This window comes from Ciona intestinalis, chromosome 7 (genome assembly GCF_000224145.3).
Source record: "Ciona intestinalis chromosome 7, KH, whole genome shotgun sequence".
NCBI lineage: Eukaryota > Metazoa > Chordata > Ascidiacea > Phlebobranchia > Cionidae > Ciona > Ciona intestinalis.
Window position 1 is genome coordinate 5,064,183 of NC_020172.2, and position 12,456 is coordinate 5,076,638.

General features: G+C 34.9%; 1 protein-coding gene and 1 long non-coding RNA gene across 4 annotated transcripts in view; one reads left to right on the forward strand and one right to left on the reverse strand.

The window, feature by feature from the left end:
* LOC100186877 (caspase-2-like) overlaps positions 1–8,391 on the forward strand; it is a 12,973-nt gene extending 4,582 nt beyond the window's left edge. For 2 of the 3 annotated variants that reach the window (XM_026834928.1, XM_026834927.1), the window contains exons 3-17: positions 471–597; positions 904–1,008; positions 1,499–1,572; positions 1,979–2,077; positions 2,637–2,702; positions 2,874–2,924; positions 3,007–3,054; positions 4,012–4,118; positions 4,471–4,650; positions 5,056–5,149; positions 5,709–5,846; positions 6,070–6,108; positions 6,303–6,407; positions 7,204–7,313; positions 7,889–8,391. In XM_026834928.1, coding sequence (XP_026690729.1) covers positions 471–597; positions 904–1,008; positions 1,499–1,572; positions 1,979–2,077; positions 2,637–2,702; positions 2,874–2,924; positions 3,007–3,054; positions 4,012–4,118; positions 4,471–4,650; positions 5,056–5,149; positions 5,709–5,846; positions 6,070–6,108; positions 6,303–6,407; positions 7,204–7,313; positions 7,889–8,050 — 1,505 coding nt within the window. In that variant the 3' untranslated portion in view covers positions 8,051–8,391. The remainder of the gene's footprint in view (positions 1–470; positions 598–903; positions 1,009–1,498; positions 1,573–1,978; positions 2,078–2,636; positions 2,703–2,873; positions 2,925–3,006; positions 3,055–4,011; positions 4,119–4,470; positions 4,651–5,055; positions 5,150–5,708; positions 5,847–6,069; positions 6,109–6,302; positions 6,408–7,203; positions 7,314–7,888) is intronic. The other variant, XM_026834929.1, reaches the window with a different exon arrangement.
* LOC113474331 lies at positions 8,270–9,045 on the reverse strand. The gene is made up of 2 exons (XR_003395996.1): positions 8,771–9,045; positions 8,270–8,709 (listed from the first exon to the last, which is right to left on the reverse strand). It is a non-coding gene; the product is annotated as an uncharacterized LOC113474331 (long non-coding RNA).
* Between the last annotated feature and the right edge of the window lie 3,411 nt (positions 9,046–12,456).

Here is a 12,456-nt window from a genome sequence, read left to right on the forward strand (position 1 = left end):
TAATCACCTACAAAGTAACATACTTGGTAACTCGTAAGCTGGCGCGAGGTGCACACCCGTGCTATTATTACTGTCGTTTTCCGGCCACGCGAGGATAAAGTAAGTTATATTCATTCATTCACTGTGCTAAACATTCACAAGTTTGATCATACTGGCGCCGTAGCAAAGTGGTGAGCACCTGCTTGTAACCCAGAGGTAATGGGTTCAAGGCTTGACGCTGCTACCATTGTGGGCGTATGTTTCCTTGGGCAAGACACTTAACGGCAATTGCCCCAACCCAGTGGTCACTAATGGGTTGTCCAAACTATCAGCCATACATAAAAAAAAAATAGTCACTCACAAAGTTACATACATGGTAACTTGTAAGCTGGCACGAGGTGTATGAACACCCGTGTTATAACCACTGTCGTTGCCCCGCCATGCGAGGATAAATAAGTTACATTCATCTTTATCATGTTAACTATACACAGGTTCAAAGGCGACTGTGGAAGTATTAAAAAGCAAAGCAAACAGATATTTAGGTACTACATACATAACACCTGAAGAAGCTAGTGCAACACCAACTCAACCATCACCCATTGGGCAACAAACAAATAAGTAATTCTTAACTTTATGTTCAATATTTAATCATTTTTTTAACGACTGTCGTTTTGCTGCTAATTCCCTTCTCTTCGCAACACCTTAAACTGTGTTAATTAATATCTCCAGCTTTTTCTAATTATATTGTGTGTTCTAAATTGCTGAGGTCCTATGGCAAGGAATGTCATGGCAACTATGATTTATGCTAGAGTTAGCCCATTGCCTAAAATTTTATTGGGCAGTTTTTAAAGGCTATTTGGGAATTTTAAAATCATTTTTAAATTTAATTATACTTATGCATATTTTATTTTCAAAATATTTCAGCCCAGACACCCCATTTGTGATTCTACTTCGAAGAGTTTCTTCTCAACTGGATGAAAATAACTTGAGAATGTTACGCAATAACTATGCTTATTGTACTGGAGCCAGGTTGGAAGTTTACATTTCATACTCTAGTAGACCACAAGAGACTATTTCAATTTTCATATGCCTCATAACTGCTTCATACCAGACACATGTGATGTCTAATGGTCAGTGTCAAGTTATAACAATATAGTGTCTTCTTATACACCAGACACACATGGTGTATTCATACACTTCATGCTCACTGTCGAGTTATAACAAATATGTGTCTTCTTATACACCAGACACACATGGTGTATTCATACACCTCATGCTCACTGTCGAGTTATAACAATATATGTGTCTCCTTATACAATAGACACACATGGTGTATTCATACACCTCATGCTCACTGTCGAGTTATAATAATATGCGTGTCTTCTTATACACCAGACACACATGGTGTATTCATACACCTCATGCTCACTGTCGAGTTATAATAATATGCGTGTCTTCTTATACACAAAACATACATGGTGTATTCATACACCATTTTTACACTATTTTATTGGTACAGAAATTTCCGAACTGCTTTAGAATTGTTCCAATATTTGGAGGAAAACAACCTGTGGGGTTGTGGAACTGAGGAAGGTATTGTGATAAAACAATTACTGTTGCCACATGGCATGGTTGCCTATTTAATACCTAGTAGTCTGTAATATGTCACAAAGCATTTGGAAGGCGCCAACTTAAATTAAAACAGGGGAGGCAGGGATATGCTACCCCAGGTTTGGCGCTTCTGATTAAGCAATAAAAATAACAGTCTTGAAATCTTGTTTTATTGACTTTTCGATTTGTGATTGACTTTGTTAATTATTTTATTGACTTTCCTTTAAATTGTATACATGTTATAATATTGATGAAACAGGAGGCCATGGGTGATAAGTGTCTCTAAAAGTGTGACAATTTATGGTTGTGAACATGTGGTCATGAAATAGTGTATAATGTTTTAAACAATTCTTTTCAAAGTAAATAAACAAAATTTATTTTATTCAAGAAAAAGTAGAAATTTTAGTTCGGAAAATGCGACAGTTGGGACGACATGATGTCGTTGAAATAATTCAAAATTTTCAACTTCATGCAAACCAGCAACAAGGTAGAGATATTCTTGTATTTGGCTATTTCTGCAAAAATGACATTATACTTACTATTTTATTTCATTCTATTTAAAAGAGAGACTGACGATGCCATTTAGGCGAAATATATTTCTCTATTACTACTAGTGATTGCACTTGATTTTTGTTGGTTACATTTTCGTAGCACCAGATCATTACTATTTTTTTGAGTTTTATTTTCAATATTTTATTGGGCATATACAAGTATAATAAGCCTGGCAACAACAGTATAATGTATGGTACACTATATTATGTAAGTTACTATTTGGGCAGTGCTTTTATGGCTTGTAAAATATTGAATGCCCACAGCGCCTTTATAAAAACAATATTTATATTCTGTTACTTCTGCCAAGCATAATGTAAATAACCTTTCAAGGGTTCCTCTGGTATAAAAACGTGGGGGCACACAATTGTGTGATTGCTAAGTGTGATAGGAGAAAGTTATTTCAATTATTCTTGCAGGGCAACAACAGACATTATAACACAGTTTTATTTTATTTATAATATGTGACAAAAAAATTTTTTTTTCTTTTTTATAAGATGTCACTCTTACGCATGAGATTGTTCGAGAATTAGCTGAAAGATCAAACTCATCGACTCCATTTGGTAAGGTTGATGTGCAAAGTGTGTTGAATACACAGTTGTGCAAAGTGTGTAGAGTATACAATTGTGCGAATGTGGGCTCATTAATGTGTCAATTGTTTTTAAGTTTATACTATCAAACTTTAAAACTGTAAGAAAGTCTTGATTTGTAAAATATTTAACTCAATATTTCAGTTGAAAATGTGGACGCAACTTATGTTTCTGTTCCAAGAACTGAAAGCCCAGGTCAGTGGTATAGTTAAAATTTTTAAATTATGAAGAAAAAAAATGTTTAAAACGTAGTTGCGTAACTTAATATTTTTCACAGTTCCTGCAAGTATCAGTTCGAGTTATTTGGGCAACATGGCTTTGGGAGGTATTCGTAAATATGGGCTTTCTATATTAACTGTAATATATGATGATATGAATGACCAAACCAACCAAAAGTCATGTCTGCTTATCCACACACTGCAATATCTTCAGAAACTCGACCGTGGGCATAGGAGTGGCAACCATGGATAAGTCACTCAAGTTCCCACCCACAAGGATATAAATGACCAAACTAACCAAAAGCCATGTCTGCTTATCCACACACTGCAATAGCTTCAGAAACTCGACCGTGGGCATAGGAGTGGCAACCATGGATAAGTCACTCAAGTTCCCACCCACGAGGATATAAATGACCAAACCAACCAAAAGTCATGTCTGCTTATCCACACACTGCAATAGCTTCAGCAACTCGACTGTGGGCATGGGAGTGGCAACCATGGATAAGTCACTCAAGTTCCCACCCACGAGGATATAAATGACCAAACCAACCAAAAGTCATGTCTGTTTATCCACACACTACAATAGCTTCAGCAACTCGACTGTGTGCATGGGAGTTGCAACCATGGATAAGTCACTCAAGTTCCCACCTACGAGGATATAAATGACCAAACCAACCAAAAGTCATGTCTGCTTATCCACACACTACAATAGCTTCAGCAACTCGACTGTGGGCATGGGAGTTGCAACCATGGATAAGTCACTCAAGTTCCCACCTACGAGGATATAAATGACCAAACCAACCAAAAGTCATGTCTGCTTCCCCACACACTGCAATAGCTTCAGCAACTCGACTGTGGGCATGGGAGTGGCAACCATGGATAAGTCACTCAAGTTCCCACCTACGAGGATATAAATGACCAAACCAACCAAAAGTCATGTCTGCTTCCCCACACACCGCAATAGCTTCAGCAACTCGACTGTGGGCATGGGAGTGGCAACCATGGCTAAGTCACTCAAGTTCCCACCCACGAGGATATAAATAAACCAATCTTTTTTGTTACAGACCAATCTGATCCAATATCTGAAGACATATGCAGTTTCCAGGGAAACAATGTTCAAGTGTTAGAGTCCGATGACATGTCTTATGTAACTCACTTTAGTAAAGTAGGGGTGAGTGTGCAATCGTTTAGTGATTTATAGTTACAGTAGTAAGTGGTGGGAATTTGCATCTCAGTCCAAAATTGAGATTAACTTGTTTGCATGCCACAAACTATTTTAACAATATTTTAAAAGTGAAATCATTTTATTGTATACCTACAAAAAAGTTGTGTGGTTTAGCTTCAGAAATAGAATCGGAGAAACTACCTGTAAGTGGCTTCCCATCAAACATGAACGAACACAATGGTAGCAGAGATAAGCCTCAAACCAGTAACCTCTAGTCTGTGAAGCACTTTAACCCTTATGCCATAGCACTGACCACAAACATTCAATTTTAATCAAGAAATAAAAAATCTTGTTTTAGGTTTACACTGTTAGAAGCAAGGAACCAAAAGGTCATGTTTTAATACTGAACAACTACGAGGGGTTCGCTTGGGGACCAGATCATGACAGAAAGGGAGCTAAGAGAGATGGAGAACTAATGAAGCAATTATGGGAGGGGTTTCAATGTAAAGTTATTGTGAAAGAAAACAGAACTGCTGGGGTAATTTTTTGTAAAAACGAGTTTAATGTAATTATGCAAAACTTAATTCAAAAGTGTGTGTTGGGGACCAACAAATTTGTCCCAGCAACAATAACATTATTCGGTAGTTTTCTTATTTGTCACTAATGGGTTGTCCAAATTATCAGCTACATATAAAAAAATAAAAACATCCTCACAGAAAATATTCATACATGGTAACTTGTAAGCTGGCATGAGGTGTATGGAACAGAACCCCCGTGGTATAATGACTGTTGTTGCCCGCCATGCGAGGATAAATAAGTTACATACGTGGTAACTTGTAAGCGGGCACGAGGTGTATGAAACAGAACACCCGTGGTATAATGACTGTGGTTTTCTGGTCACTGGAGGATAAAGTAAGTTACATTCAATTATTCTCATTACCAGGCAATGTTCAAATTCTTGAATGATTTTTCAAGAAGCAGTTTTCATCAATCGTGTGACTTCTGTGCCGTGGTCATTATGAGCCATGGAGGATTGGGTAGGTTACTTGTTGAAGCAAATATTTCTTAGAACAGACAGCTGTAGGCTATATGCTTAGGTAATGTCAGAAGTACTTATCAAGTAATTTTTACTTGTTTAATATTTGAAATAATATCGATGACATGGAGGTTTGGGTAAGTTACTGTTGAAGCAAATATTTGATATATCAGACAGCTAAATAAGCTACGGTAGAGTAATTTCAGAAGTGCTGATCAAGTTCTTTATGTCTATTTTCTGCACCATGGCACGCCATGGGGTCTGACATTTAGGCCAGAGTTGGCCCATTACCCCAAACACCTAAGGTGCAACCCATTAGTGACCACTTGGAGCAATTTCCATAAAGCGTCTTTGCCAGAACAGATATATCCTCAATGATATTGGGTTATCAAGTATTAAACCCAGGTTATACAAGCCATAACCCCTATAAAGTGCTTTATGTTTCTCAACCATATGAAGAAGTTAAACACAAAAAAATTAAATATATTTATAAAAAAAATTAAATATGTTTATAAAAAAAATTAATTTTAATTTTTTTTAGTAAAGTATTTTATCCGTAGTTGACAATCGTGATGTTTTCTATGGGGTGGATTGCCGTACTATCGCAGCCAATGACGTGCTTGCATTGTTCAAAAACACACACTCCAAGTATCTCATTGGACGGCCCAAGCTTATCTTTTTTCAGTGTTGCCGCGGAGGTAAAAAACTAAAATATATGGCAACACAGCAACACTGTTTGTACTTTTAAGTTGGATCTATCAATACTAAAAAAAATTGGTAAAATAAAAATTTCATACAAGAAGTGTATGAACAGAACACCCGTGTTCTAAGAACTGTCCAGCCACGCGAGGATAAAGCAAGTTACAATTATTTATTTATTCAACTCTGGTTTTACCAACTCTGACTTTACCTGTTTTCCAGGTTCTTCTTCACGTGGAGTGCCTTTCGTGGACGCCGCAGGTAGATTATATAGTATAGAAGAGGCCTAGCACATGTTAAAAGCCAGGCCTCCCACCCCATACTTTACAACATAATGTGTGAAAATACAGTGGAATTTAGACCCAACACCCTGTACTTTAAACATGGGGTGGAATTTAGACCCAACACCCTGTACTTCAACCATAGAGTGAAAATCTTACTAACTCTTGTTACAGATGCTGTGAACCGCTTGCTTCCACCTAGTGACCAAACTGATGGTATTGATAAAACTACGCTTCCTCATATGAGTGATATCTTGGTGGCTTACTCTACATTGGAAGGTAAGCATGAGGTGTTTTAGACACCATGTGTGTCCAGTGTATAAAAGACACCCATGTTATAACTCGACAGTGAGCGTGAGGTGTATGAATACACCATGTGTGTCTGGTGCATAAGAAGACACTCATGTTATAACTCGACAGTGAGCGTGAGGTGTATGAATACACCATGTGTGTCTGGTGCATAAGAAGACACTCATGTTATAACTCGACAGTGAGCATGAGGTGTTTTAGACACCATGTGTGTCTGGTGTAAAAAGACACCCATGTTATAACTCGACAGTCAGCATGAGGTGTATGAATACACCATGTGTGTCTGGTGCATAAGAAGACACTCATGTTATAACTCGACAGTGAGCATGAGGTGTTTTAGACACCATGTGTGTCTGGTGTAAAAAGACACCCATGTTATAACTCGACAGTCAGCATGAGGTGTATGAATACACCATGTGTGTCTGGTGTATAAGAAGACACCCATGTTATAACTCGACAGTGAGCATGAGGTGTATGAATACACCATGTGTGTCTGGTGTATAAGAAGACACCCATGTTATAACTTGACAGTGAGCATGAGGTGTATGAATACACCATATGTGTCTGGTGTATAAGAAGACACCCATGTTATAACTCGACAGTGAGCATGAGGTGTATGAATACACCATGTGTGTCTGGTGTATAAGAAGACACCCATGTTATAACTCGACAGTGAGCATGAGGTGTATGAACACACTATGTGTGTCTGGTGTATAAGAAGACAACCATGTTATAACTCAACAGTGAGAATGAGTTTATATTTTAGGTGACATGTCCTTCCGTAATGAAGCAACAGGTTCTTGGTTCATCAATGCGATTGCAACAGTGTTTTCAAAGAAAGCAAGGACAGAACATGTAGTTGACATGCTTACTGAGGTAAAAACGTTTTATTAAAGGTTTCCCTTTAGCACATAATATCCAAATATCTTAATCGTGTTTTAAACAATTAACAACGGTCTATAGGAGCCGTGAGGATACAATTTTATAATACTTTGAATGTTCTGTTGTTTACTACCAAATGAGTCGAGAAAAAAGAATGAAACGTGTCCCATCTTTCCCCACCTAACTATATGTTTCTTTATCAGTTGTTCTAGTACATATGTCAGTTAAAGGGCAAACAATTTTTTAAATAATTTAACAGTTTTGGCCATTTTTTTAAAAAAATGAACAGATTTTGACTAATTTTATTTTAAATTTAATAGTTTTTGGTAAATTTTGTTGAAGATATACCAGTTTTTGATTGATTTTATTGAAAATTTTGGAGTTTTTCATCAGTTGTGTCATAAAAATCACAGTTTTTTTGGGGAAATTGCAGTAAATTTAGTTTTTGTTATTTTACTTAAAATTTTCACAGTGTTTTGTCAACTTAAGCCTCAATTCCACAAGTTTTCAAGATTTTTCCAAAATTTCTAGTTTAATTTTATGATAAATTGGTTCTGTTTCGTTCTCAGGTGGGTCGTGGGGTTTCTCATCGCGCTGCTAACACCCCAGACAACATGGCCACTCATAGATGCAAAGAGATGTCAGAATACAAAAGCACTTTGAGGAACAAACTTTATCTTTTTCCTGGTTTCCCAAAAGCAGAAGAAGAAGATAATTCATTGTTCATGTAACATTTTTTGCAGAGGATAAAATTTGAGTGAAAAAACTCCAGTTTTTATGTGTGTGAAAAAATTCAAATAGAGCTAATCAAAGACAATGTTTTATTTCAAACAGTTTTAAATTATTTTGTAAATATCCCACTTTTTAATGGAGATGTTTTAAAACCATGAACTTTTGCTTAAATATTGTTCATTCTTGTAATTATGTTCCAAAGTTTGCCGCATTTTTTCAATAAAACTTATTAATTATTAATTATCTTATTAATTAATTGCCTTTGTAATGTGTATTATATTTACTGTATAATGTAGCCCAACGGTTTGGGATTTGCCAAATTTTAAATATATTTTCGCCTTGTAGGAGTTTTGTTTTGATGTGTCTTGTGATTTATTCTATATGTGTGTGCAAGAAACCATATGTTGGGACATTACCCAAACATGCAAGTTTTTAGATTTGGTAGGAATTTATCGGAAAATATAGTTACTAGGAGCAAAATATGGTTCCTAAAAAAATATATTTTGTATTTGGCAACCATATTTTGCCAATAGAAACCATTTGTTATTACCACCAACAACCATATTTTGTTCGTGGCAACCATAATTTAATACCACTAATACCAATATTTTGTACCTGGCAACCATAATTTATTACCACTAACAACAATATTTTGTACCTGGCAACCATATTTTGCCCATAGAAACCATGTGTTATTACCATTAACAACATATATTTACGTGGCAACCATATTTTGTCCATAGCAACCATTTGTTATTTCCACTAACAACCATATTTTGTACGTGGCAACCATATTTTGTCCATAGAAACCATAATTTATTACCACTAAATACAATATTTTGTACGTGGCAACCAATATTTCGTACCATAGAAACCATATTTATTACCACTAACAACAATATTTTATACGTGGCAACCATATTTTGCCCATAGCAACCATTTGTTATTTCCACTAACAACCATATTTTGTACGTGGCAACCATATTTTGTCCATAGAAACCATAATTTATTACCACTAAATACAATATTTTGTACGTGGCAACCATATTTTGTCCATAGCAACCATAATTTATTACCACTAACAACAATATTTTGTACGTGGCAACCAATTTTCGCCCATGGCAACCATAATTTATTACCACTAACAACCATAGTTTGTACGTGGCAACCATATTTTGCCAATAGTAACCATTTGTTATTTCCACTAACAACCATATTTTGTACGTGGCAACCATATTTTGTCCATAGAAACCATAATTTATTACCACTAATAACAATATTTTATACGTGGCAACCATATTTTGCCCATAGCAACCATTTGTTATTTCCACTAACAACCATATTTTGTACGTGGCAACCATATTTTGTCCATAGAAACCATAATTTATTACCACTAATAACAATATTTTATACGTGGCAACCATATTTTGCCCATAGCAACCATAATTTATTACCACTAAATACAATATTTTGTACGTGGCAACCATATTTCGCCCATGGCAACCATAATTTATTACCACTAACAACCATATTTTGTACGTGGCAACCACATTTTGCCCATAGAAACCATAATTTATTACCACTAACAACTATAGTTTGTACGTGGCAACCATATTTTGCCAATAGTAACCATAATTTATTACCATTAATAACAATATTTTGTACGTGGCAACAATATTTCGTCCATAGCAACCATAATTTATTACCACTAATAACAATATTTTGTACGTGGCAACCATATTTTGCCAATAGTAACCATAATTTATTACCATTAATAACAATATTTTGAGGCAACAATATTTCGTCCATAGCAACCATAATTTATTACCACTAACAACAATATTTTATACGTGGCAACCATATTTTGTCCATAGCAACCATAATTTATTACCATTAATAACAATATTTTGTACGTGGCAACCATATTTTGTCCATAGCAACCATAATTTATTACCATTAACAACTATATTTTGTACGTGGCAACCACATTTTGCCCATAGCAACCATAATTTATTACCACTAACAACTATAGTTTGTACGTGGCAACCATATTTTGTCCAATAGTAACCATAATTTATTACCATTAACAACAATATTTTGTACGTGGCAACCATATTTTGTCAATAGCAACCATAATTTATTACCACTAACAACAATATTTTGTACGTGGCAACCATATTTTGCCAATAGTAACCATAATTTATTACCATTAACAACAATATTTTGTACGTGGCAACCATATTTTGTCCATAGCAACCATAATTTATTACCACTAACAACAATATTTTGTACGTGGCAACCATATTTTGCCAATAGCAACCATAATTTATTACCACTAACAACAATATTTTGTACGTGGCAACCATATTTTGCCGATAGTAACCATAATTTATTACCATTAATAACAATATTTTGTACGTGGCAACCATATTTTGCCCATAGCAACCATAATTTATTACCATTAACAACAATATTTTGTACGTGGCAACCACATTTTGCCGATAGCAACCATAATTTATTACCACTAACAACTATAGTTTGTACGTGGCAACCATATTTTGCCAATAGTAACCATAATTTATTACCATTAACAACAATATTTTGTACGTGGCAACCATATTTTGTCCATAGCAACCATAATTTATTACCACTAACAACAATATTTTGTACGTGGCAACCATATTTTGCCAATAGCAACCATAATTTATTACCATTAACAACAATAGTTTGTACGTGGCAACCATATTTTGCCCATAGAAACCATATTTTATTACCACTAACAACAATATTTTGTACGTGGCAACCATATTTTGCCAATAGCAACCATAATTTATTATCACTAACAACATATTTTGTACGTGGCAACCATATTTTGTCCATAGTAACCATAATTTATTACCACTAACAACAATATTTTGTACGTGGCAACCATATTTTGCCAATAGCAACAGTAATGTTATTACCACTAACAACAATATTTTGTACGTGGCAACCATATTTTGTCCAATAGCAACCAGTAATTTATTACTATTAACAAAATATTTTGTACGTGGCAACCATATTTTGCCAACAGCAACCATAATTTATTACCACTAAAACAATATTTTGTACGTGGCAACCATATTTTGCCCATAGAAACCATTTTTTATTATCACCAACAAACATATTTTGTACGTGGCAACCATATTTTGCCCATAGAAACCATTTTTTATTATCACCAACAAACATATTTTGTACGTGGCTACCATTTTTGCCAACAGCAACCATAATTTATTACCACTAAATACAATATTTTGTACGTGGCAACCATATTTTGTTCATAGAAACCATTTGTTATTACTACCAACAGCCAATATCGCTTCTAGAAACTAAAATAGACAGAAAATCGGCATAAAACAACATAAAACAGGGTTGGAGCATATGGGACACCATTAGTACATAATGTCCAAATATCCTGATCGTGCTTTAAATAATTTACAACGGTCTATGGGAGTCGTAAGGATACGGATTTATATTTTTTAATTTTCTTTGTTTACTACCAATTGGGACGATGAACTGCTGGAATGAGATGGTGTCCCCCTTTGCACACCATTCCACTATTAAATAAATTTTGAAACCATATAAAATAATCATAAAAAAATCCATAAAAAAGGAGAATTTAAAAAGACAAGACAACGACATAAAAAAAATCCGCCTAAATGAATCTACATTCTTCCATAAATCGGCTAAGTTTTGTTTGTTATGGTTAATTTCTTTCAAAAACGGCTTTTGATTTCAAACGTCCAGCGTCGTCCTTGAGTCCTTTCGTTACTGAATTATTCATGAGTTCTTTCTTATTTTTTATTCTCTTCTATACAGTGCGGAGTTTACACAAGGGAGGTTCTGTTGCAGTTAGAAAAACAGGAGAAACCCTTCTCTGTTTGCCGGTGAGATATATAATATACTCAGGTTGAAGTAAGAGCGTATTTGACAAAAAAACTTTTATTAACAAGATAGCGAGATAAGAAATACAAACAAGAATTAAACTTATATTTGTAACAGTAGAAAGCAAAAAATAACAGACTTGTTATTGAAAAGTGTCTATATTGTAGTAGGTATTCAACTTCTACAAAAATAACAGGAATATAAATGTGATTCATATTAGTAAGACAGGCCAAAGACAGCTAAAAAGTGTGAAAATATTTTACAGATTCTATAATTGGTACGGAAGGAATTGAAGTTTTAAAATTGACCTCTGGTATAAAATAAAACATATTTTTATACCACCAACGCCATTTGCTATAAAAAGGAGACTTTAACGATTAAAACGTTGTTACAATCAAGCCAACTTTCACGGAATATCATTTTAATAATGATAGCATGGCTGGCAGCATTTGAAGCAGTACCTTTTATATTTTATCTTTTT